At 37.7% G+C, this 26,805-nt stretch overlaps 3 protein-coding genes across 8 annotated transcripts; 2 read left to right on the forward strand and 1 right to left on the reverse strand.

Annotated features, from left to right (window-relative positions):
- The first annotated feature begins 13,321 nt into the window (after positions 1 to 13,321).
- LOC136772592 (uncharacterized) lies at positions 13,322 to 18,849 on the forward strand. Its single transcript, XM_066725667.1, has 5 exons — positions 13,322 to 14,032; positions 14,152 to 14,747; positions 15,105 to 15,448; positions 17,364 to 17,834; positions 18,337 to 18,849. Exons 1-5 carry the CDS (start codon positions 13,839 to 13,841, stop codon positions 18,805 to 18,807), a joined length of 2,076 nt encoding a protein of 691 aa, XP_066581764.1. The 5' UTR covers positions 13,322 to 13,838; the 3' UTR covers positions 18,808 to 18,849.
- A 164-nt stretch (positions 18,850 to 19,013) lies between these two features.
- On the reverse strand, positions 19,014 to 23,371 carry LOC136772595 (dentin sialophosphoprotein-like). Of its 6 annotated transcripts, none has more exons than XM_066725675.1 (4): positions 23,232 to 23,371; positions 22,562 to 22,821; positions 22,000 to 22,063; positions 19,015 to 21,887 (listed from the first exon to the last, which is right to left on the reverse strand). In XM_066725675.1, the coding sequence occupies exons 2-4, from the start codon at positions 22,699 to 22,701 to the stop codon at positions 20,568 to 20,570; spliced, it is 1,524 nt and encodes a 507-aa protein (XP_066581772.1). In that variant the 5' UTR covers positions 22,702 to 22,821; positions 23,232 to 23,371; the 3' UTR covers positions 19,015 to 20,567. The 6 variants fall into 6 exon arrangements, with proteins under 6 accessions (XP_066581773.1, XP_066581772.1, XP_066581771.1 ...); XM_066725674.1 differs by lacking the exon at positions 23,232 to 23,371 and adding an exon at positions 22,894 to 23,030; XM_066725678.1 differs by lacking the exon at positions 23,232 to 23,371 and adding an exon at positions 22,894 to 23,030 and having other exon boundaries at positions 19,017 to 21,887; positions 22,741 to 22,821.
- A 267-nt stretch (positions 23,372 to 23,638) lies between these two features.
- viaf (viral IAP-associated factor) lies at positions 23,639 to 26,360 on the forward strand. The gene is made up of 6 exons (XM_066725686.1): positions 23,639 to 23,771; positions 23,874 to 24,230; positions 24,312 to 24,453; positions 24,520 to 24,748; positions 24,849 to 25,057; positions 26,056 to 26,360. The coding sequence occupies exons 2-6, from the start codon at positions 24,228 to 24,230 to the stop codon at positions 26,184 to 26,186; spliced, it is 714 nt and encodes a 237-aa protein (XP_066581783.1). The 5' UTR covers positions 23,639 to 23,771; positions 23,874 to 24,227; the 3' UTR covers positions 26,187 to 26,360.
- Positions 26,361 to 26,805: the final 445 nt, after the last annotated feature.

Genomic DNA, 26,805 nt, shown 5'->3' on the forward strand with positions numbered 1-26,805 from the left:
GATTCGTCTTTTTGACGAACGATCTCTTATACGTCTTCTTGATTCGCCTCGTCGTATCATATCGTATCAGATCGGCCTCGCTTATATCTTTCCTGCAGCTTCAAATATCTGGCTATATTATAGCTACGATAAAATGTAGGGTGAAGGAACGTGTCGTTGGTCGTTGATGTAACGAGAAAAGTATAGGAAATGTTCGGGTTTAGCGGATAATCTGTGGATCCAACACAGCTGCGTTTATTACAACTATGACGAGTGTCTAACTCCAATTAAGCAGGACATTCTCCCCCATTCGCTTTCTCTCTCTCTCTCTCTCTCTCTGTAATTAATGCAAACCCTATCACCACACACAACATCGATATCTCCTTTATCGGAGCTTAACCATTATAAGTGCGATACGATGCGTTGTGATGCGGTGGGTACACTCTCTCCACGTGACAAGTGTAGTACAGTCCGGTACAACGAATCTTTTCCCCATACATCATGTTTTATAGCGCTGTACATTCCTCTCGATCCCCACCAATATTTATAACCTTCTTTTGTCCAACCTCGCAATTAATATTAAATTTATTTCGAATCTTACAACGATTTATCCGACCAAATTTTTTTAACTTTGTTGAATAAACTATGCGGGTGAGTGCTGCGGGTAGAAAAATCCGAAGGCTAGAAAAATGGTGGTGAGGGTACTCGTGTGGAAAAAACATTCCCTTAACTCGATTGTACATAGTGTATATACTGGACGTATCGTGATTTTCATATTATAATAAGCCACGGGCCGCAGCGTGTCGCGCAGCTTTCCAACAAAAATTCTTCGCAAAAGTAACAAACGAACCACCCTTCTCAAGCTTTTCTCTTTTGCTTCATAATATTGTATATAGAACGCGGGTAATTTGACGATGTCACTCTATGCTTGATAATAATCCAACGGTAATCCGTGCGAAGAAAAATTTCTTGGCAAATTTGTGGATCCTAATTATTTCGTTACAAAGAAGCTCTATGGAATTTTAACGAAGTAAGATATTAGCTATGTTTGTATTTCTCTAAGTACACATCGTTAGAATACACTTATATAAGTGTGTGCGTGTGAATTAAATGCGAACAAAGCCGATGCGAAAGCAAGCGCATTGGTCGGTTTGTATGCCCTAAAGCACACACACACATACACATGTGCATACATACATGTAAGATGGTGAGGGTAAAGTTTCGGGAAGGAATCGTCGCGTCTAGTCGCGTCGTACGTGCAACTGACTTGTCGGGCTTGTCGAGCTTGCCGGGCTTGCGTGAGTACGAGCGAGATTCTGCGAGTTATGAGAAAATCGATTGGACATAAATCCGAGCTGGCTTGACAAATTATCGTAAAATAAGTCAAGGCGAGGCGAGGCGAGGCGAGGCGAGGCGAGGCGAGGCGAAGCGAAGCGAGGCAATGGCAGCTGCGCGCAGGGGGTCGGTGCCAGGGAAAACCGAATCCTGCCGAATCATTGGCGAATCGTACCTCTAATACCGGTAGTACATACAACCTCTACTATACTCGACGTATCCCGCGCGCGAGCAATAAGTACCATCTATCTGTATAAATAGCTCCAAGGGCTCCAACTGATATCGGGCTTGCTTTGCTTTCTCTCTCTCTCTCTCTCTCTCTCTCTCTCTCTCTCTCTCTCTCTCTTGAAATCGAATTTCGCTTCGCGGCGTCGCGAGGTTGCAATAAAGAACCATGAGATTTTCTCTCTTGTAATATAAAATAAAAAAAAAAAAGAGAGAAAAAGTCTGAGTGCAACAGGTCCTCCTCTCTATCACTTCTGAGTGGTGTACGTATCGAGGCGCAAATGCCACGAGCAACAATCAAAGCAATAGCAACGGCAAACGAAAAGAAAAATAGTAAATAAAGCGAAGAAAGCATTGGATGATAAGAGCGCCTGAAATAAGAAATATCGAGCTTTCTCTCGTGCTATGGAAGCAGGATAGGTAAATAGATAACAAGTGTGATATAAGGTATTTTGTGTGTAGGGTAGAAAGCATAAAGTGGTTGATGATATTGATTTACCATAGAGGCGCACTCTCAAGCTCCCCAAACTTTGAACGTAAAGCTATACTCTAAAAAGGAAAACGTCCCAGCGATGAGGTAGAGTGTATATATATGCTTTGCGTTCTTCCACCAATTTCTAATTGTCTATAGATCGATCAAATATTTTCTTCTTCTTCTTCTTCTTCGACTACCTTGTTTAACTCGGGTATATAAATTTGAATGAATGTGCTGCAATTTGCAAATGCCTAGTTTCTTCAGAGTCATTAGGACATGATTTACATTCGCAGCGCTAACTTTATATATATATATATATATATATATATATATATATACTTGTGTGTGATAAGGTTGGAACGCACAGTCTATATTCACCATTATCTCAACCACTGACAACTGGCAGCGCAATATGATTGATGAGCGTTGATCAAAATTATCCAAACTAAATCGTTATAAATGAAAAGAAAAGTATTATGTAGTTTTTGCAGTGAGCGAACAGCAACGTATGTTCGGTGCTTTCCACCTTCGACTGGAATAAAGAAAAATCAAGAATTTCTTCGCGAAGCAAAGCTAGCACATACATATCTAAGCAATATTTACCGGATACTCTATATATATCCCTTTCTATTGGATTCCGAAAATCGTGGTTTCCAGCAGCAGGCCATGCAATTTTCCACATAGACGATTTATGAAAACCCTTTTAATATCGAATTAACGAACCAATGAATTATGTATAGTAATTAATTTAAACGATTTAACAGTATCTTTATAAATATACGGACAAATGCATGAATTATTAAAGGATTTTTCGAGCTATCGGCCGAGTTTGCGAATAAAAGCGATAAAAGCGATAGGACGACTCGCAATTGATCAAACTTCCGAGCAAATCGTTCTCAAGTAAAAGATTGAAAATCAATGGAAGGATTATCCACTGTGTGAATAATGGAGTGAAGAGGGAAGTGGAAATTCGGAAAATTCCGTGAGAGATGGGATGGATGGCGTAACTGGGCTGATAATGAAATGATCAAGCCATTTCCCTAGGTTACTCCTTCCTTTCCCGTGAGGCCTCGAGCACATTCGCGTGTAGTAGTGTGTATATAGTGGTGAATATATAGTAAGGCTAGTGCGCGACCCGCGCGAGTGCCGCGACACGCTACGTATACAGAAGAACGTTGCAGTAGCCTGTGCAAAGGAAAAATCTTATCTAATCTCTTGCTATTTTATTTCTTCTCCTTTAATTCCATATATAAACGTATATAGAACTTATATATATATATATATATATATATATATACCCTTACCAATTAACATTATTAATCTAGCGTATAAATCCTTTAAATTCATACCAGAGTCCTCTATATAAGAGTATACGATTCTTAAAACTTCTTTTATATCAGCTGGGAAGCGATGAAAAACGGTGAAAAATGGGGAAAAGTGTGCAGTGTGGCTTGTTTCTTTGTTCATAATCCAACTGCAACCTTAATTAGCGTGTTACACGGCATTCATCGTTCGAGAAACAAGCTTTGTCAGCAATTCACCTGGTACTCGAGCCAACTAAGCCAACTATACACAGAAGCGCGCCAAGCGAGTCCCCTGTCGTCTGTGATCTATATATATATATATATATATATATATGTATATATATCTATAGCTCATCCATCGCTTATCCATCGATATACAACTATTGGCCCACTACCGTTATCTGGGTTAATTGGGGAATTTCAAGAATTTTCTAAAAAGCATCCCAACGCCATCAACAATATTGATACATAAATGCATTTATCTATTTACCTTTTTCTCTCTCTATATATATATATTTATTTATACATAGGATCGTTGGTTAAAACACCCCAGAGCATAAATACAAGAAGACGTGCATCTTCGTAACTATTAGAGATAAACATTTTTTATAAGACCTTTCGAAATGCAAATATAGTAAAATATCTCGAAAAGATTCTTTGCAAAATTTGTATATTTTTAATAATATTTATATGCAGAGATACAGGTCTACCTATATTTATGCACGGGAGCGTTTATATATATAAATGCATGTATGTATATATAGCAATTACTATACAAACGCCACCATGCAGCTTACCGATTGTGAAGCAGCACAAATATGTTAGGATGAAATTCGTCGGAGCTTTGCTTCATAACTGTATTGTTCAATGAAATTGAATGGTTGTAGGCTCGAAAGACCGATCGATATTTATGCGCGCATATATGAGTATATACTCCTATATATTTGCTATGACAAATTGAAAGAGAAACCTAGACACAATTTTCAGATGATCGCCGCGCCTGCTCTTCAAGGACAAGGACGAAGATGAAGAAACAATCGAGAGAGAAAATATTGAACGTTGCTTTCGCGCGATCAATACTATTATACTTTAACCCTTTGAACCACACGTTTTTCTCTTTATCAAATCTAAACGAAGCTCCTCGGAACTCGAAGCTTTTTCCGTTCATTTATTAAAATTCGTCGTTAGATTTTAGTGCATGGTCTTTTTTCTAAATGGTCGTTCTGATATTTTAATATAGTGGTGAGTAATTTTTTTATTTTTTTTTTTTTCAATTATTCCTGAAAAATGACATAAAGAATTTTCTCTGATCGGACGTATAGAATAATTCCGAAATTTCTCATATTTCTGTTCAGCACAAGTTTGGATATACAGAGCTTATCTATAGATTGCTAATTATGGGTCGATTATCAGATTTCTGAATTTTTCTCTTCAAAACGCATTCGTGCAAAATGAAATCATGAAAGAAACTGAATTCAGTGTATTCCAGAGACACGAATATGGACACTAGTGGTCATTGCATTCACATATTTTTTTTAGACTTTTTATTTCTTATAGTTTAAACTTTTTTTTGTCAATCTGCGCACAGCGCGAGCCAATTTTTATATATTTTCCAGCGGTAATTGAGGAAACAAAAAATATTGTATTTGATATAGAGATTTTTGCCACTCAATAATCCTTCTCTTTCGTTCTAACACGAATGTTTCCTGAACACAGCCCTATTTACTTTTCTTTCATTCATATCCATTAAAATTGACCAACAATAAAGTAAAATTATATCCTGGCTACTAAATATTACTGAAACACTTACTCAAGTAAAATTACAAGAAAAAGTAAGTAGTAAACTACAGTATTTACTACTTGGTAAATGAAAAAAATCATTTATGAAGATAGATGGTCGATATATCGACCACCGTAGTCGCAAAGGGTTAATAATGAGTTTTGCCTTAGTATATACATATTGGGGTTAAACTTTAGTCTCACTGATAAAACTACAGCAGATCTTTAAATATGCGGCAAACACGATTACGATTAAGGACGCTGGAAACTTTTGGATTCATCTACTTGTAGCCAGAGAGACTATTGTTAAACTTAAACAATTCAATTACAAAAGACAAAATCTTATTTGTTCGAGATCCAAAGTATGTCCCTGGTGCACGCGGCTATATAACGAGATGAATCCTGATGGGAAAAAGCTTGGGGCTTTTACAATGTTATATAGAAGCAAATCCAACAAGAACGTAGTTATCGAATGAATCGTTTTTCAGCCGATTGTCGATTCAAAAGACAAGGCTGGTATTAAGAGGAAGAATGTATATATATGTACATAGGAGAAATGCGATTAGCTTCCGGCTAGAAGCATGAGATTTCCTTGTGTCGCGTATACACAGCTTTAGTTGTATAGAATATAAGTACACATACACAGATCTGTGTGTGTGTCAAGGTACTCCCCTCTCTCCTCCACCTCTCTCTTGCTTCTTTTTCAACTTGGCCCCATTGATATATCGAAAATCTCTGCTATTCTTACATCGCAAACTCTCCAATCTGTCCCATTCTCTCGAAAAATCGAAATACTCGGTACACACGCACAATCTTCCTCCGAAGTAATCATAAAGGATGCTAATGGTACACTTGAAGGCTTGGAAGTCGAGGACTCGGAGTAGAAAAGTCGTCACCGCGATTATCCTGCGCGAAATGTATTTTATTCGAGCACACCGATGCTTCGACTCTTCGATTCCCTGCAGATCCCAAGCACATTCGGAAGTTTGATCGAATATTTTTTGAATATTCCCATTATCTCTATGTAACTCGAATGCACGCAATATAATAAATAAGGGAAAAGGGAGTTTGGAAGAGGGAGAAAATCTGGATGATCCTTGAAATGATTCATTCGAGCACTTTCGCGTCTCTTGAAATTCCAATCACTTGGAGTTTTATCAAATTTTTTGAAAATATTATTTATCAGCTGCATATATATACAATAGCTATATATATAATCGATTTTATAGGATTTTATATTTTAATAACACATGCAACGGCCAACGTGAAGTGAGAAGAAAAATAAAAGCCGAATTTGACAGTTGAAATGATTTTTATCCCCTATGGTTTATTTATATGTCTCATGGTGTACGTACCGGATATATATGAGCATGTATACTACATGGCATAAGGTGTAATATATGCACAATTTTCCAATTCACTGCTCTCCTGGATTTTTATTTGATATTTCATAGATATAGCGGATAGTAGATGTATACATGTATATCAAATAAGAATCGATTTGTAGGATACATGCATAGCTTGGAATATTTTTACATTTTCTCAGAGCACGAGCGAGCTTTTCCTTCGGAGCTTTGTCTCGATCCTTTATTTAAATGGCGCGCCAGCACTTTGATATTCGGGAGCAAGTTTCTTCCTTTCTCGTTTCACCGCCAAATTATGTGCTTGAATTTTTGTCAACGGAGACCAAAAGTGTGAGCCGCTGTTTATATATATATATATATATATGTGCGAGCGAGCTTCAAGCAATCGGGCCAGAAGCATATATATATACTGCATACGTCTCGTGCATCATCCATGCACTTATATGCATCCGTTCACGTCCATGCTTATAATCCACTAGCAGAGTATATGTTCTAGGATATAACTACGTTAAAACTTTGCAACTTTAACATAGCTATTTTATAATATTACTCTGGGATAATTTACTTGTTCTTATAAAAAAAGGTGAAGAGAAAGGTATGATCAAAAAATTGTAATTATTATTATATAAGTGCATATCGGTGGATTACAATTGGATCCTGCGTGGTGTCGAATTAACAAATTGCACGTAATACTATATTGGTCGTTTGCGTACGGAGTGATTAAAATATCACTTCGATAAAAACAAATATCAATTTATAACATATGCAGCAAGTACTATTATTTTTTTAACACTTTTAACCTCAGTAAATTCTTCGAAAAAGAATTGTTTTTTTTTTTTATAATAGATTCTAGTCTCCGCAACTCTATGCACAGATCTACAATAGTGTGTACACAAGTTTACTATGCAAACTACCCTATTTAACCAGTACACAATTGATACAGACCAGCAGCAGCATCACGGGATCGGACTTCGGGACACGGAATACGCGGATGGTTTATTCGAACATTCGACCATGAAAAATAATTTAACGATGCGAGCTTGAAACGAAATCCGCTTAAAAGTCAAATTTCAAGTGTTTCTCGCTTCAATTAGACGATTCAATCAGTGTCCTATTAAATTTGTAATTAGTGCACTGGATATATACATGTGTGTATATATATAAACGTGCGTGGTAATACCGTATATGGGCTCTGGATACTATTTTCACGCACATAATTTCCCGCATCTATGTACACATATATCGCACGGACAAAACTTTTATTCTCGCTGTGCCCGCTGCATTTCGAATAATTTTCTAGTTAAAAACTTTGTTTCCTCAACCAATGTCGCCTTGATTAAAACGCGCGCATGCAGGGACGTATTTTCCCTTGCACACATACACATACGTGTATGTATCATATACGCGTAGCCTGAATGATTCGAGTGGAGTATAATATTTAGCTGGTAATCCGGACTTTTCATTTCTCCCCGCTAAAACTCTCTGTTATTTTCTCTCCATTTCTCACTGATTTCAAAGCCTTGTATATATATATATATATACATACAGCACTACATCGTCGTTCGACGCTCGAGATAAAAGTTTTGAAGAAAGGGGAAACGTGTAAAAGGTTGAAACGTTTCTCGAGTTTTTTTAATTACCATAGAGAGAGAGAGAGAGAGAGAGAGAGAGAGAGAGAGAGAGAGAAGCTGTTCAAAGGGGGTGAGAGAATAGAAGGCGTCGCGGCGATAAATCTTGCAGCAATAACAGTGCAATGCTATATAAAGCTATAATAGGGAGGATGAGGAGGGGGGAAGGGGAGGGGGAGGAGGAGGCATTTCGCCTGTAGCGCTTCGAAGCTTGTTAGTAAGGATCCTGAAAGTAGCAACGAGTTTAACGAGGCTCTCTCGCGTATATATATATATATATATCCGAAGGAGAGAGACTCTAGTTTAACCAACCCCCTTCATATCCAGCAATCGAGCCTTTTCATCGTTGGACGGACACGCCATTCGAGTCTTTTATCCGAAAAGGGATCTATCATCGGGAGTTGGGGACACCGGACGGGAAGCCAGAAACTCTCACAATGTAATCAATTTTCTTTTAGCACAGCTGCAGCTTCTGCCAATGTTCTTTAGGCAATTTTCATTTTTCCTCCGAAATGGCAAGTGCACGGGGTAAACGCAGAAATTGCCGCGGCCGCCGTCGCCGTCAACGTCACCATCACCGTTGCCGCGCGCGAGCAATCATTGATTTTTTCCTCCCCGCAAAACCCAACCGAAATCCTATAATCTTATTTATTTAACTTTAACTTTCAAGCCGATGCGATATGCAAAGTAATTCCAACTTTAAACTCTTTCCTCTTATATTCGTTGCTCGTAAAAAAAGAGAGTTATGTATATCCTGATTGAACGCTTGACGACCTATGCAGCGAGGAGGAGAGAAGAAGGAGTAGAGTCTCGTCACGAAGCTCTGCACGCGCCAATTGACGGAAAATTTAAATAACATTTGTCCCTTCGGTCGACTCTCTCTCTCTCTCTTTACCAAAATAGGGCCTTCGTACAGCTCTCCTCTCGCCATACATCCAACCATCCGATATATATATATATATACGTGTAAATAATTTACCTTCGTAATTCCCGATCAATGAATATTCGTAGAAGGGGAAAAGACCGTTTAACGTCAGATACTTTTCCTTCTCTCCCCTTTAATAAATGCCCATAGTCTCTTCTTCATTTTCTCTTTCCAAGTCGTTACCTGAATAATAAGCTAATGTTTGGTCGAAGGAAGGAAAAAACAGGAAAGAAAAAATAGGGTGGTCAATCTCTCTCTCTCTCTCGCTCTCCCTCTCGATTCTCTCACCTCACAGACGACTAGTTTTTCGTTAGCTCGCCGTCCCGTGAAATACGTCATAGTATGGCAGTTTCCCGTCTCCTTCTCCTTTTGCCCCAACACACACATGCACACACAGACTATCATCGAACCAACTCCCCCACCTCACTTTCCCCCAATGTGTTTACTAAAGCCATGCTCAATGTGCAATGAAAGATGTGCAGCGAACGTGCTCAAATCTCTCCGTGCGGATAATATACCGGGTGGTGCTAAATTTTTCATTCGTTCTTCATCACTTCTCATAAAGCTACGTTATACTATCCGAGAAACAAATTTCACCCATCTATAACATCAGCTCCCACATAATTCATCCTCTCTCTCTCTCTCTCTCTCACAACTATTATAATTTCAGGGAGAAATTTACAAATTGCAAGGAAAGAGCTCGCTTTCTCATTTTCCAGCCTACGGCGTAATGAGCCAGAAATGCGTTAATGCTGATAATATTATTACTCAGGCGTAATATGACCGGGATCGATCATCGATAATCGTTCGGCGAATCCGGAACGCGACGCGACGGATCGCACAGCGGTCAGACAATTTTACAGAGGATATATATCAGAAATAAACGCTATGTACACACACACATATATATATATATATATTAAATTTCGGCCTTGCTTAAACCAGTTGATTGATGAAAACTTTACTTCCGCTTCCTCGACTCGTCCCATTCTCGTAACAATAATATCGTTAGTCAACTATTACTCTTTCGAAAGATAAATTGTTGCTCGTTGTTCCTATAAATGGGCATAATTAAAATAAATTTTTTATTAAAATAGATTGAATTCGATTTTCTTAATTTCTTCTCTCAGTCGCTTATATATATATATATATATATTATAAGCCTGCGTGTGTTTTTGCGAGGTAGTTGGTGGGTGGATGTGGGCACGGGGGGGGGGGGGGGAGGGGGTATTCTTTATTTCTCCCTTGTTTTGGTTTTAAGCCGGCAAAAATAGGCCGCGTGAGATACGAGGGTATGGATTGTTTATGTCGTGGACGAGTCTGGTGATCGATAGGTTATACCCCTTGTCACCAGCTTCTCTTTCAACCACCCCTAACAACCCCCTCCCCCTCCCCCTTCCACCCTTCGACCACTATTACCAACACCGCTGCTCTCCTATCACCATCGTCATCACCACTACTTCTCTTCTCAACGGACTCGTCTGACACTGCTTACCTACATTTACACTCACACACATACGCACACACACACATACACGCCCACTTAACTGCTCCTCGCACTGACGTGAAAAGAAGAAAATTTTCTACCTCTTTGTCACCGCGCTAACTCGGCGAGCTACGGTAAAGCCAGAAGATAAAAGTTTTTGCTCGTCGACCGACTTGAATTGAATTAATGTCAACATTTATATTGCATACGACAGGTTCTCATAGAGATTTAAGAGGCCTCTTCCTATCTCTAACAGAATGTATAAATACAAAGTGTAACAGGGACCCTGTGACACAAAAACTCTAGAAAATTACGTAATTTTAAATTAAACATGGGGTCGCGGACGTCCAATTATAATTTTAGAAAAAATAACATATTTCAGTATTTCTAACTGGTTTATTTCGAGGCTGCCTTCATCCTCGCATGTATGCATTAATTTCACGCAGAGCGAGAACGAGAGAGGGAGAGAGAGAGAGAGAGAGAGAGAGAGAGGGAGAGAATGTTTGTTTTATTACCATTGAAAATGTCTCTCTCCATTCTTTCTCTCTTCGGGAAAACAGAGACCGAGATAGAGAAAAGAAATGTTTTCAAGGCATTTTAAAGTGTTTTTTGTTTGTCGAGTGAATTTCCGCGGAACGTAAGCTCGTTTCGCCAGGAAGGAGGGGGAGGGGGAGAGAGAGAGAGAGGAGCGAGAGAAGAGAGAGAAGATGCCTCTCATGTCAATTGACTAGCAGCTGATACGCCGCCACTGCCGCGCCGCTAGTTTACAGCCGATTTATATCGCCGAGGGCAATGAAATTTGTTAGGACGCCGAGGGTCATTCACCGCTATCGAACCATATCCATCTCTCTCTTCTCTTCTGTCCAAATCCTCTCTCGTTCTCTCGCTCTCAAATTTCCACTTGAACATCCAGCGCGCTCTCCCCAGAACTCTCCTCGTCTCCTCCACCCCCTTAAACTCTCGAAATTGAAGAGGAGACAAAACGCAAGCATATCAGTCGCGCGTTAAATAAAACTTATGTATTTCAATTCAATTTTGCAGCAAGTGGTTAACAAAGCGTAATATATACGATTTATAATTAATAGGAATGAAAGCAGTGGATCGATTTTGGCGCACAGCGCGATGTATTATTTAAATGAAAATTTGCGTTATGCCAATGGAATACAGTGGAGATTTTAATGTAGCCAATAATAAAACGCAAACACCCCGGTGCTTCGAACATAGCCTAGCGTTGCTTCAAAGTTGTACGCTTTGCCTGAAAATGAATCATATTACATTTTAATTATTAATTAATAAATTTGCTCAATGGTCAATTTGATTTCTCATTGCTGATTTTCATACCTATCCACTTCAGCTCTCTCCGGTGTATACACTCGTCTATTCTGTATGCATATTTATATACATATAGGTATGTATGTGAATAGTACTCTCGTGCCTTTGATCAGATCGACGTCTTATGGAAAAGCAACAAACCAGTCAAGAAAGAAAGGAAGAAATAAAGAAACAGTGTGAAAGCTGGCTCTTTGATGGAAGCGATAACACGAGAGAGAGAGAGAGAGAGAGAGAGAGAACAGGAAGTGGGTCCAAGTAGGGATTCCTTATGAATGGCGATCTTTTCGCGAAGAGGAGAAAATTGGAAAAAAGCAAGGAGAGAATATTGGCGACCTACTGTCCTGCATACCGCATACCGAAGGAACCGAACGGACCGCACGGATGCGTGCCAATCTCTGCGCTATACCATGCGATACACATGCCACATACATACGTATACGTATATAGACGCATCGCTCAACGGGACGGGAAACTTACCCACGAGTTTTTCCAATCCTGCAAAAATATTTCCTACAACAATTGCCTCCTGTGCACCGTCTCTCTCATTACGGTAAACATTCGCATAACTAAGAAATGCCGTGCAGAAAATTACAATTTTCTCTAATATTCAATATTACTCTTACCGTGAAAAATGTTTGATAATACACGAGTCGTGTATCATAATTATTCTCGCTTTTATAACACGCAATAATCACTGCAATAGCGCATTATCTACGTAATCTAATGATCATGGCGCGTTGAAAGCGATCACTGTTCCATCGGCAGGTGTTTGGCTAGGAAGCTGCAGCACTGTAGATATAATACATGCATACTACTCACGAGCCACCGGCACCACTGGTACCACCACTGCCACTGCCATTACCACACGCACAAGCGTGGAGAGTAGACTGCAGGAGGAGGGTCGATGGAGAATGCTTGCTTGTGGTCGTTGAGCTGGCGAGTTGGCGAGAACTCGAGGAGCTCGACTCGCGCAAAGTCACAATCGTTCATCATCGGCGGTTGGAGTCACCGGTGTATCGCGCCAGTGTTGGTCTCTTTGCAAAATATTTACAAGTCCCGTTTCTTCTATTTCTATACAATAACACATACACAAATATACATTAAAAAGTGAGTGAGAGTGCACGGCGATGATCATCGGTGAAGATCGTTCAAGGTTAATACATACTGTACAATTACATTATTTGTTTACACTTTCTCGCTAGTCTACAATTCTACGTACGAATAAACAGCGTGACCTGACCTTGCGCCTCGTGAGTTAACAGCAAACAGCAAGAACGTTCTCGTGCTCGTCGCTCTAAACTCGGACTATTGACAATGCACCGGGGTGCAAGGTGGGCTTCTTTTGTTTCTTTGCATCACGTATAAACATCAGCGAAGAGTGCAGTTTTAGAAGCTCCATTACATATATGTAAATATAATAAGAAAAAGTAGCAATTGCATGGATAATCTTCAAATTGTTTGTCTTAAACTTCAATGGCGTTTATTAGTATAGTAGCGCGGAAGTTAAGAAAAAAGTGGGTCGTTTAAAGGTTCGGTACGGTACGTAGCGGTGGAGAACCACAGGCGGCGGGAGTCGGGAGTGCTGGTTGGGTACTTGGGTGGTGCCGGGACCAACGTGACTGGCTGGCTCCGGCGGCTTCGCTGGCTGCGTAGCGCCCGAGCCGAGGCTCCGCGAAGCGCGGTCAACGTCAGCCCGAGGCTGTAGGCCAACCTGGGCCAGTTGTGGGCCAGTTGGGCCAGTCGAACCACTCGGGGACCACGCTCCACCGGGTAATGCAAGAGTGAAGAGGCTTTCGCGGCCGAGCTCTCTTCCGATCCGGTGAAAACGCGATATCGAGCCGGAGAGATCCGGTGAATCGATCTCTGACTTTCCTCTTTGCGATTTCATCTATATACGTGATTTAGTTGTTCTTGGTCCCTGTTTCCATTGTGCACACACGTACACGCAAGTTGTAAAGTTGGTATATATCAATAATATATAGATTGTCCGTTTTCCGTTGTGCAACATGAGCAAGAGGAAAAAGCCAGTGTTGCAGCAGTCCGGTTCGGTTAGCTTAAACTCTTGCGAGAGAATACGACCGGAAAGACCGAGGAATCCTATTCAGAGACTCGTTTGGGCTCCCGGCACACCCTCCAAACATGCTCAAATGGCCTGCACTCTCGAGGACGAGGCTTCTAATCCAAGAATGGCCTTGAGAAGGTACGATCACGCTTTATTCTCTATAGTAATACAATAACTACATATAACAAAAGTCTAATAAATTGCAATGAAGCAAATGTACCATAATTGATATCAATATGTAAAAATACATAATTCAGGTTACTGAGGCTGTACGAAGGCAGACAATATCGCGAAGCTGCAGGGTTCCTCAGGAGGCTGCCACTGTACACCCTGAGAGCAGCACTTCCGGACATTCCAGTGGACCTCTTGATCGACGCTTTGCCCCACAGTTTGGCCCTGCTGGAAGCTCTGTATTCTCGACTGGTCCAGTTAAATCTGGACGACACGAGGAACCTCCGAATCGAACAGGTGCTTTGGCGCGTGGTCCATTTAATTTCCTCCAACGGGCAGGATCATTCTCGCTCCAAAATCTGGTGCAAACTGCTGATATCGTTGAACAAACTCTCGCCTGCTACGAAGAGTTTGCTCGTTAAGAAACGACGCGCTCTTGAGAGGGCTGTGGAGGGTTTGGGTAAACACGGATTAGTGGCTTCTGTTTATCAGACGAACCATCCTCGAGCCGTTGCTTCGGCCAGTGCAACGGCCAGTGCAACATCTAGTGCAATGGCCAACTTGCTGCTGCTACCCCTTCCACTGGCGCTCAAGGAGGAGCTTCAACTGAGGACAGAGGCCTATAAGCTGGCGCTCCACAAGATCGAGAATCTTGCCAAGCATACCAGTACTCATCACAAAGGTAGTAATAAGGTGCACCCGCTGCATCCTATATACACTGATATGTATCTCCGATATGTCCTTATATATATTCTCCAATAATCTCTATATATATATGAATTATTATACGCTTAAGTTATATGCAGCTATAAGAGTAATAGATCGCATCTTCCTACTATCTCATCCACACCTGACTCGCCTCTAACAAGGCTTTATCGTCCTGTCCTATCCACGGGCCTTTATAGTATTATACACACACACACACACACATATATAAACAACTTTACTACTAATTAATAGCCGTTGCTCAACAAACGTTTCTATATATATTGGAGTATTTCGCAGTGGAGATAAACTTACTTGTCATTATATAATTTAGAACAGGCGCTGCAAGCGGCTTCCCATCAAAGGCAGCTTTCCTTGAAGTATAGCCAAGTACAGCAAAGGCTCATAGATAATCAAAGTATCCTGAACACCCTGGAGAAGGCAGGTGCAAGCTCGGTCAGCTTGGGAAATCTACTGGACGAACTGAAGCAGAGAGTCGAACAGGACAAGGAAGCTCTTAGACAATGGACTGCCCTCAGGACCTCCAATCTGACCATTAACGCTAAGAATCCACCTTTGGCTGACAGCCTTCTATTATTCTCCAAAGGATGCGCGATAGCTCTACAGTTGATCACTGCTGATGCTCCTGATGCAGCCTCTGCTGTTGCTGATACACAGGTAATTCCCTTTAATCTTCTTTTTTCATTTTCGAGCTCACCCCTCTTTCTACAGCCCGCCCATACCGCAACCATGCGATTTCCCCTTTTAATTACCAATTAACCATCCATGAAATTCGCGCTTGCGGTATGATATTACATTTATTTATTATATATATATATTTCTGATAATGTCAGTATTCATATAGATGCTGCAGCGGGAAACTGTTTATTTATCAAATATGTTATTCCTCTCGCTCTTTTATTAACTGTATAATTATTATTGATATACAGGGTGTGTTATTTAAGGTTGCAAACTGGGGAAATTTTAAAAGAGAGAAGGATTTGAAAGCTAAAGTTCCAATGAGTTTCTTAATTTCCTGTTGTTCTTAGTTTAGGAGTAATTATAATGAATGAAATTGTTTAATTGAGCCAGATTCTGATTTTTAGAGCTGGTGTGAGGGGTGGAACTGATCGAGTCCGAAAGTGGTGAACTCGACACAAATCTCCGTTTCAATTTGCATGTATATATGATTTGTATTTGTAGCCGAGTACTGAGCGTCCAGTTTGTTGAATGAAAAAAATAAGTCAGACGTAAAGAAACCTGAACATTCAGCTAAGAAAACTTTTAATTCTCATGAAAATCGTGTTAAATTCTTTTATAATTATTATTATTGAATTGCATTGATTTTTAGGATGAAAATTAATCCAGAAGCGACCAAAAATACGACTATTTTTTGTACAGCTTTTAATTAGCTTATTTAATTAAACCTAGAAATAGACGTAATTATACCGTATTTCAACTCATTTTTATCGTAAAAATATATATAATTTAATAATATAATAATTATGAAACAGTTTAACACAATTTTCGCGAGTTGCAATTTTTTTTAGCTGACCCCTCAGGTTCTTTATTTCCGAATTATTTTTTTGTTCGAAACATTTGGCGTTCAGTGCTCGGCTATTAATACGGATCATACATATCCCAGTTGAGACGATGGAGATGCGCGTTCTGTTGGCCACTTTCGAACTCAATCAATTGTCTCCTTCAATCTCAGCCAATCAGAGGCTCGCCTAGTTAAATAATTTAATTAATTAATTCCTCCTAAACTAAGAACAATAGGAAAAAAAGTTATTTGGATATTAGTCTTTAAATCATTTTCTCTTTCAAAATTTTTCCGGCTTTCCACCTTAAATCACACACCCTGTATTTGTAAACAGTGTAACAGTTACTATTGATTGCAGCCAGTGTACATATGTGCACTTACACATGTGTACGTGTTTTTATCACACACACATATATATCTCTTTGCATAAAGCATGTGTGCATGTACACGCATCAGCACTCGTTTCGTCTTACTTACACTGCCTTCTTTTCCATGTTGTATATTTATACGTACATAGCATAAACAGTGTGATAAAAGCTAAGGAATAATAATGAGGTGAAAAGAACGTGTAGAACATATATTAGATATTTAAAGGATAGAATCGTGAAAGCCAGAAGAGCATGCTTCTGCGCACTGTAAAATTCCAAATCGATGATGTTGGTAGGTATAAGGGATGATGAGATTGGAGAGAAGTGGAATGGCGCGGGGGGAGTGCGGGTGGTAAGAGTGGCGCAGCCCAAATCCTCCATGAAATTGCAATGGCTATCGCACGTTGAGTCCACATAGTGCAGACCACGCGGCAACCGGCAACCGGCCAATGCCCATTGTCCATGAGCTTTTATTTTCCTGCATCAGTCGGGACCAAAAATAAATAAATTCTACCCTGTCTATATACCTTCTTCTCAATTTCCTCTACTACTTCCCTACATGCCCGTTTCTCACACTTTTATCGCAGAAGCCCATATGCACGCACCTGCACTCTTAAAGGTCTCATTTTAAGTACGATATATTAATTTTTTCTTTCCTCGCACATTCCTCTATCCCATAAAGTCATTGAACGTAGACATGCACCGGACTGCTGTTGAGGATTACGAAGAAGAATCGAGCAGCGCCGGCTACCACACCGATGAGAGCTGCAGCCCAACGCCAGAGCTATCTCTTCAGCCTCAGCTGCCTACATCGACTATTACCACCGCGTTGAACAACCACTTTAATAGCGATATAAATGGGAGAAGGACGTTAGATCGGAACTATCCATGTCATTGCAGCAACAACCATTTTTATCGCTATCATCGTCATTATCAGCACTACCAGCACTACCAACACTACCAGCAACTTATAGATATCAGCAAGTTGGACCTGCTGGACTCGCCGCTAGATAACACCGCTGAACAACTCGTAGATCGTTATGCCACTCTTTACTCTCACGCTAATTTTCATACATTGGATGCACTGGACGCGCTGAGCCCGCTGAAAAATCTTCCAGATTTAAAAGCCAAGATTCTTTATTCTGTTGTAGTGGTGAGTTAATTTCTTTAGATATTTCATTTATTATTTTAATCGTACAGTAGATTTATGCAACGTTAAGCTGCTCTTTATATATAATTAAAAAGAATTGGGTTTATTATATTTTATTGGTTATTTTGCCCAATATACCAACCGGACCGGCTCCTAACTAGATTTAATATGCATCGAGTCGGAAGCTGTATAAAATACACATACATATACATATATATATATATATATATATAATCGCGCGTAGTTTAATGATACATTTTCTAATTACATGTAATTTATAAAGCGATAAATTGTCGTCTTGTTGAAAGGGATTAATAATAAAGGTATATATATATATATATGTGTGTGTGTGTGTGTGCAAGAGCAGTATGAATTTTGGCAATTTCGGTTCGGTAGTTATACGTTATTAGTACATGCTAGCTAGCTAGCAATATTCAGCTATCCAAGAATTCAATTAAGTTTGTAACTCGAAAACTTGTCAAGCAGCTTCATTGTTTTTTTACAGCTTACTTGGCGAGTGACCGGTATAATCCAAAGAACGCGACGTTTGGAAGCGCTAAAAGTCCTCAATGGTGATAGGAATCACTCTGGAAATATCGAAAGCACGGAAGAATTCGAGGAATGCGTGAGACGCCAACTGGGAAGGTTTGGCAAGTACAGTGGTTCGCGGGACGTGATATCTCGAGTAGTGAGCCAATTGGAAAGGACCCTCTACGATTTTCCTTGTCTAAAATCATGTTCAGGGATTACGAGTTATGCCGAGGCATGCGCCGGCCTTGCCTGGGACTGCTTATCGAGAAATACTCCTCTGCTTTTGGACCTCGCGCAACCTGCTGAATTCTTAAAGGAGCTCCATACCAGGCATCACTCTTCTCCCAATCCCCAAGGAATCAGGATCAAAACCGTTCTTTGGCCTGCCCTCAGAGAAGGCTACCAGGGCTCATGCTTGCATAAAGCCATTGTTCTTACCACGTGACTTGCTGTTTTGCCATCCTCGATCTTTGTAAATTGTCACACAAGGACAGTCGTCGTCCACTGCATTAAATTATCATCTTGGAAAAGTCACGTTGATGCTTCGCTATTAGCGCGCTTTTCTCCTTATTTGTTTATAAATTAATTATTTCATTGCTTTGCGGAAACAGATGAATTATTATATACAAGATAATTTAATAAAAACGCTCCATACATTTTTTCCCGTTAAAGCTCCGATTTTATTTTAAACTTCTTAATACTTATATACATTTTTTCTAATGTCTTTTCTAATGTCTTTCTCTATTAAACGGGTATAAAAGTAAAATGTGGACTACTCTCTAACCTTAGCTTATTCGATTATATCTCGGAATTATAAAAATAATGATTATATATAAGTTGACGTAAGATATTCGCTCCGTGTCACTAATAGTGTCAATTTTGCTAGTGCCAGTCGGCCCGTGCATTTCAACACTAATATTATCAAGTAAGAATGTCCAATTCTATATATGTGTACGAAAAAAGTTCAACAAAAATGGCAAAAGATGCTTACAGTTAGCGATGATAGCATGCATATGTACTACGTACTATGTGTACATCCTCACTTAATTATGTTTCTATTCAAATGCAAGCGGAGCGAATAGCTCAACCATTTTTGCAGAAATAAACCTAATAAAATATTATAGCAAAAAAATTAGCGTTTAAACTTTGGTCGAGTCAACTTGTACATGTATAAGAGTATCAAAATTTGCAATAACAACGTATTTTGTAGTTTCGCAGGCACGTACCAATTATTCGTATAAATTATTAATAATAATTTAACAATTTCTGCAATCACAATTTCATGGGATAAACCAATGGAAACAAAGCTTTTCACCTTACATACACACATCTATAATCATATAATAATATACAATTTAGCATCCAAAAATTATTTTTCAAATGATACTGTATGTACTCTCTTTACTTTTCATACGCTTCTATCTAAATTTCAGTATACGAGTTATTAAGGCATTTTATTTAATGCTCCATAAGTTGCTTCAAGTCTACTCAACATAGTAGCATACAGAGAGTTCGCTAAAATTACATCTTTTTATTTATAATATATATTTACTTTAGTCAAATAGTTACAAGTTACGTGCCATTTTTGGCAGCGCTGTTATCACTTTAAAAGTTTAAAGCATTCTTAACAAATGAATATCATTCTAAAATGATCGTAATACAAATATTTGATAATAAACATTTATTGTAAATCTTAGGTTTACAATAAGTACATTTACGCGATGAAGTAACTTTCTTCAATAAACTCAATAATACGATACTCAAAATTCATTGCTTCCTATTTCTATATCGTCAGGGCAAGTATTGGACGCAACACAAAAAATCTTCGGACATTGTCAACAGACTTATATCGTAGTTTAACATGAATATATAGGGTCAGACATAAAGCTCTTAAGTAAAAGTAAAGTAAACCGGATTTTACAGATATATCGATATATAACGTTATGATGAATAAATATCTACATAAAATAAACCGCGAAGCCACACGTACTAACGTGCCACGGTGTGACAGATACTGATTAAAAATAATAATCATAATCGTAATAATAAAAATGATGATAGATTATAAGTCAACTATCTCTTAATTACGTAAAATCTCAAATTTTTTTCTTTATAAAATATTATAGATTACTCCCCTTCTATAACATTCTCATTAAATTTATAAAAGATTTATCTTGTGAAAATATTTCCGCCTCTTTTATATTTTTACATAATGATACACCATTTTCTTCCTTCAGGAGGATTTTCTGTGATTACCTCTGTATTACTCTCCTCGCTTGGTTTGTTTGTATTGTAAAGTCTACTAGGAGATAGCTTATAAATACCAAAACTTGGTGCAGGGACTTGAATAGGCATTCGAAAACTCTTCAAGTAACTGATAGAAGCATTTAACAAGCCCGACTCTGTATCTGTTTTGCGTTTTTTTGCAGAAACTGAGTCGTCCAGTTTGAGTTTACGCTTTTTATCCAGACTACTACCGTTACTTGATAGCGAGTCGTTAAGACCACTGCGGTAATGTAAGATTTTCGATTCACCCAGCTCATCTGGCAACGACATGCCAGAAGTATTCACAAATAAGGAGCTGTTGGGAGATATCCGATTTTCTCTCATAGTTACATGACGCATTCGATTAAGTGAGCGTCTACAAGAGATATTCCTTATTGATTTGCCAAAAGAAGCATCTTTTGTTAATTGGCTCGGCGTGTTAAGGTCTGCGTTGCTTTCATCGAAAAGCTTCGAATTATCCTTCAAGCAGTCACTCAACTTTATCTGAACATCTCTTAGCATTACTGACGAATTGTAGCAAATAAATGATTCGTTATTATCAGCCTCTTTATTGAATTTTAGTTGGTTACTTTCATCTTCAGTCTGCGTTAAAGGATCCGAGTTCTCTGTTAATTCACACGTGGTTGATTCAACAATATCTACCGAGCAGCTTTGGATATCGTCTTCGGCAGTATTGTCGCTTTGGCAGCGAAGCTCAACATTTTCACTTTCTTGGTCTTTAGACTCACCCTTTTGTTTACTTTCAGAAGTATCATTATTGGATAGTTGCTCATTACTCTTGGAAGAATTTTCTTCCAATGCTAAACTAATATTCATGTCAGCTTCCTCTTCCTGGTCATTCTCCACCCTGCCATTTTCATGTAAATCTATATTTCCATTTTTATGCTCCAAATTACTATTTTCAACTGGTACACTTGAGTTACTCAGTACTATTTTGTCAGTAGTCACTTTTCCTGATTCATTGTGTACATCTTCCAAATTAATTCCATGTTTATCAAGTATATCTTCCTCTTTACCTTGCCCTATAGTTTCTTGCTTATTCTGTATAATTTCTTTGTCTTCAGTACAGTCATTCACAGCATCAGTTTTGGGCAATGAAATACTGATCGTATTTTCAGTCTCTACAGATTCAGGTTTCATATCGGTATAATATTCTTGTAATCCTTTTGCTGTTGATATTAATTTTTTATTTGTATTGCCAGGCCGTTTACTTAAACGTTTTGGAAGGTTACCGAGCTTCTGAAAAATATTGTAGAAAAATTATAAATGTAACTATGCCAAACTAATGCAACTAATGTCTAACCATTGCTATAAATAGTCCCAAATATCTTTTTCATAAAGTAACATTTACCTTTAAATTCTTTGCTGTGCCTGCGTTACCATAAGCTCTTTTTTGAATACCACTCACATTTGCTCTGAAACAAAGAATTGCTAATTTCAAATATGGTACAGGAACATGAGGGTATAATTTACGATACTCTTTCTAATATTGTATGCAATAGAAGAAATATATCAGGTGACGAGAGGAAATTTAAGACTGCTGACAATGATATAAAACTTTTGTTTTAAATTCTGGTAATACAAAGAACTGACTATTACAAGAAATAAATAATATTTAAAAAATAAATCAACATTTGACCGATACTCAATTTAAATCATAGCTAAAATAGTTGTTACATCAGAAAATAGACTTAAAGAAGTATATAATCTAGTAGCTTCATTTAATTAAGCACATATACATAGATTACATATATTTTATAAATTATAATTATATTTATATCAAAACTCAATCATTTATGATCATGAACAGAATGTATAGTATTTTTCTGTCTTTGTGATATAGGTAAAAGAGTGGAGCATAGAGGAATTCTGTAGCAACTCCCGAATTCGATGAATTGATTACTTTTACAAACCTGTTGGAATTCTCAGTCTCGCGTTGGCTTTCGGCGAGGCTTGTTTCTGAAATTGACGCCGCGGTCGTTGATTTAAGCCTTCGATCGTACAAATTCCTCTCGTCACCTCCAGGGGCCGCCTTCTTTGGCGTCTTACCCATAACTATTATATATATATATATATGTATATATATACGCACACAAGCTATGCGGTAATGGCACGCGTATAAACCGGATGATCACGCCCTTCTTACAAGCCCTTTCTTTTCCTCGTTGCTTATCTTAAAACGAGCAAAAAGCTACTTGTAGTTATAGTAGTACTCTAGTATGTGTAGAGTACTATATGGTATTACTCTCTCTCTTTGCTACTAGCTTGCAGTCTTCACTCAATTTCAACGCTTGACTCGATTCTTTTATAAGCAAGCGAAATATAACGTTAACACGCAAATGTAGTATTAGTTATAAACACTAAAAAATCCACTAAAAATGTTCACGTATCTTCTGAAACTAAGAACTGGAGTAAGATTGGAAAAGAGACAGAAAAAGGAGTAAAGTGAAAGAGGAAGGAAACCTCGCTTGACTTCACTATTCAATTCTTCACTACGTTAGCTAATTTGGAGTTTGATCAGTTGTTATTAGGACTTGAAAACTTTGCAAGTACTTGAATGCCTGGTACATATCTAGTACTGACTATGGTTGGGGTTGATCATTGGCTCTGTATGAAGCTTTCTCTCAGGTCTAGCTGCCCTAGTGGTCTCTGAAGTCCGGACTCCTACTTGGTTGGAGGCAATTATATGATTCGCTTCAACAAACTCACTGCAAAAGATCTATACTTCGTACAAATTAATTAAAAAATAAAAAGCTGGAACGAATTAAACTTCTTATTGGCCTCGATTTTTAGAAATATACGTTTAAACACAATTTATTATTTCTTTTGTCGGGTTTGAGTGAAAACAGTAAAAACTCTATTTTTCGATTTGAACCGGCACCGACAACAAAACAACAGGCAAGCAAAGTAAGCAATAACGGCAAGTGAATGAAGCCCTATATAGCGTCTAGCAAGGTGAGGCGAGGGCGAGACGAGGAGAGCCGAGAGACGTCGGTGCACGTCGGTGGAGTTGGAGAAATGGAACCAGTGGAACTAACTTCTGTGCAAGTGCCAGTTTGCAGTGTTTGCACTCTCTTGTGCCGGCCGCGCCGGAGCCGTGGACGGCGACAATTTATACCAATCGTAAGTAGTAATTTTTCTATGTGAGGTTAGCAGTACTGAGAACTCTGAGAATATTGAGGCGTGCGCCGTGCGCAGACTTTGATCATATTCACGTTATTGTAGAGAGTCTAGTCCATAAAAAATTTCTTCGGCCAAATGTCCGACTACCGAGAATTGTGACCCCAAAGTGGCCCAACCAAAGTAAGATTTTGAACCCGGCCATTGCCAATATTCTCCAAGGGAACTTACCAATCCAATTAGCTTTACAAATCTCTACCTACACAATCGGGCACAAGTGCAGTCCCTCCCTGCTCCGGAGTCCGGACGTATGTAGTATAGTACATACATATATCACTGGCTTTGATATAATCAGCTGTTTTTTATAAAGTTTACTTTAATTTAAATTAATATATATTTTTTCATTAAGACATTTGATTTAATGATAAATATATACACTTTATAACTATTAATTAAATCATGGTAAGTGTTTAAAATGAAAATAGCGTTTAAAAATAAATTTAGTTTGCTCTGAGTTTCCTTATAAGGTAAAAATCATTTTAGCAAAATCCTAATGAAGATACTGAATGGAATGATATTCTGAGGCAAAAAGGAATCATTCCTGCCAAAAAGAAGGAAGCAGAAGTAACTGAAGATCAAATTGTAAATTTGGTAGAAAATGCAATAAATGAAAAAACTGGCAAAGGTATGTTACTAATAAATTTCTATTGCTGGTAAAATAAAAAAATGAAATTATTAATTCATGTTTTAGTGGTTAATTGTTTGGAAAGTAAAACATTGGATGAATTAGATGAATTAGAAGATGAGGAAGACGAAAGAGTTTTGGCAGAGTATCGTCGAAAAAGAATATCTGAAATGCAACAACTAGCAAATAAAGCCAAGTATGGTTCGGTGAAAGAAATATCAGCTGTAGATTATGTTCAAGAAGTTAACTGTGCTGGGGAAGATATTTGGGTAATTCTGCATTTATATAAGTCTGGGTAAATTGATAATATTCTATATTAAAATGAAATATTAAATGTATATATTTATATAGTAGGTTTAACGCGTAGCTTATGTTCTGTATTACACTCATTTTAGCATTCCGCTTTGTTCACTAATTAATAATCATCTTGAAGAGCTTGCAAGAAAATTTCCATGCACAAAATTTTTGAAAAGTATATCTACTACATGTATACCTAATTGGCCAGACAGCAATCTTCCAACTATATTTGTTTATTATAATGGCCAAATGATTAAACAGATAATAGGACCTATTGAATTAAGAGGAATGAAATTATCAGTAGAAGGTATGTGAAATTATATATATGTGTTAAATGATAGTGATTATTATAAACAATATCACAAATCATCCTTATCCCTTAAGTATCCAAAAAACTAAGCATTCTCAAGTAACATATATTATGGAAGAATTTTGTAATACTTTTAAGAATTTGTCATGATTAAAACTATTGTTTTTTAGATTGAATGATATATTTTTTAATAAATATTCTTGTAGCTGATTTTGAGTATCTTCTAAAATACTGTAAATGTATTATTAAACCCAGCTGTTTATGAGATATTATTATTTAATATTTTACTACTTTAGAAAGAACGAATCTTTAGATAAATTTAGAAATGTATATTTTGTGTATGCTTAGTGTAAATTGTATATTCATATAGTGCTTTTTGGAAAGATTTCAAGATCAACCACTAAAATATACAACAAAAATTAGATAGTTACAGTTAAAAGCATTTAAAGTGACCTTCATATGCCCTTAAACACATTCTAATTAAAAGGTAAACCAAAGAAACCATTTTATAGATTTGTAAAAGTACTAAAAATACATATGAGCTATTTCATCAAACTAGGAACTGATTTTTTGCTTCACATCTTAAATATTCTTATAATTTGGAACATATTTCTTATTGAGATATGATGCTTCATTTTTTTCACAATTTCTATTTTGTTATTTTTAGTGTGGAGACATGGAGAAGTTTTTAATATACATTTACGCTATTTTAAATGAGTTCAATTTTTTTTTTACATATTGTTATCACGTAAAAATATCTCACTTTTCTAGCGGGGTTAAACATACTTCGATAAAACTATATTTTGTTGAAAATTTGCGTTTAAAGCATAAAAACATTTATCCAGGCAATCAGAGATAGTAACTAGTAGGTTATTCCCCCATCATTTTACCCTAGCTGGCACTCACACGAGTATATATGAGGATAAACGAACTTTTTATATCCACGACTTAAACACCATGTATAACAACATATTATTATAAATTGATGTTTTCAGAACTAGAATGGATGCTTGGAGAAACAAAAGCAGTTCCAACAAAAATAACGAAAGATCCTCGCCCTAAAGTACGAGATACCTTATTTGCCAGTTTAGGCGTTGGCAATGACACAGATGACAATGATTGGTAAAACTTACCAAAACAAAATTGAGATGATCATGAACTATTGTTAGAAATTGTTCATAACATTTGATTTGTTATTATTTTATTTGAATGGATTGTATTAATATAATATTTTTAATGTTGGTGTGAAATTAACACATAAGAATGTATCAAGGAGGAATATAATTTTATATTTATTGAAGAGGAGGTAATTTTTGGTAGTTGAAACCCAAGACCCCAAAAGATGTAATCATTTACAGGTTTTCATTTTTTTAACAGTTCTTATTAATTTATAAGAAAGAAGTTTAATTAAAAATCATTTATGTGTGCGTAAGTGAGAAAAAACGGCTTTATTTACAGACGAATTTTAATCATAATTGTGTAAGAGCCTCATATTTCACGATTACAATGTAGATGTTAAGATTTAATAAAAAAATAATATATTGCTAACGTCGACGCGCGATCAGTTAAAAATTATTTGATGTATGAATTGAAATATCGTGCTGCAAGCAATTGCACAGATGTATTATTTTTAACGAATAAACTAAATTAGATCCGAGCTAATTAGAAATTTAGTTTTTAAAAGTTTAATGAGTTTAACTTTCTCCTTTTTTTGCATTTCGGTAAAAGCGCGTCGTCTGTAATAA

Source organism: Prorops nasuta, unplaced genomic scaffold, assembly GCF_024137725.1.
Source record: "Prorops nasuta isolate Cenicafe-Biocafe unplaced genomic scaffold, Cenicafe_Pnas_1.2 PNAS00004, whole genome shotgun sequence".
Taxonomy (NCBI): domain Eukaryota; kingdom Metazoa; phylum Arthropoda; class Insecta; order Hymenoptera; family Bethylidae; genus Prorops; species Prorops nasuta.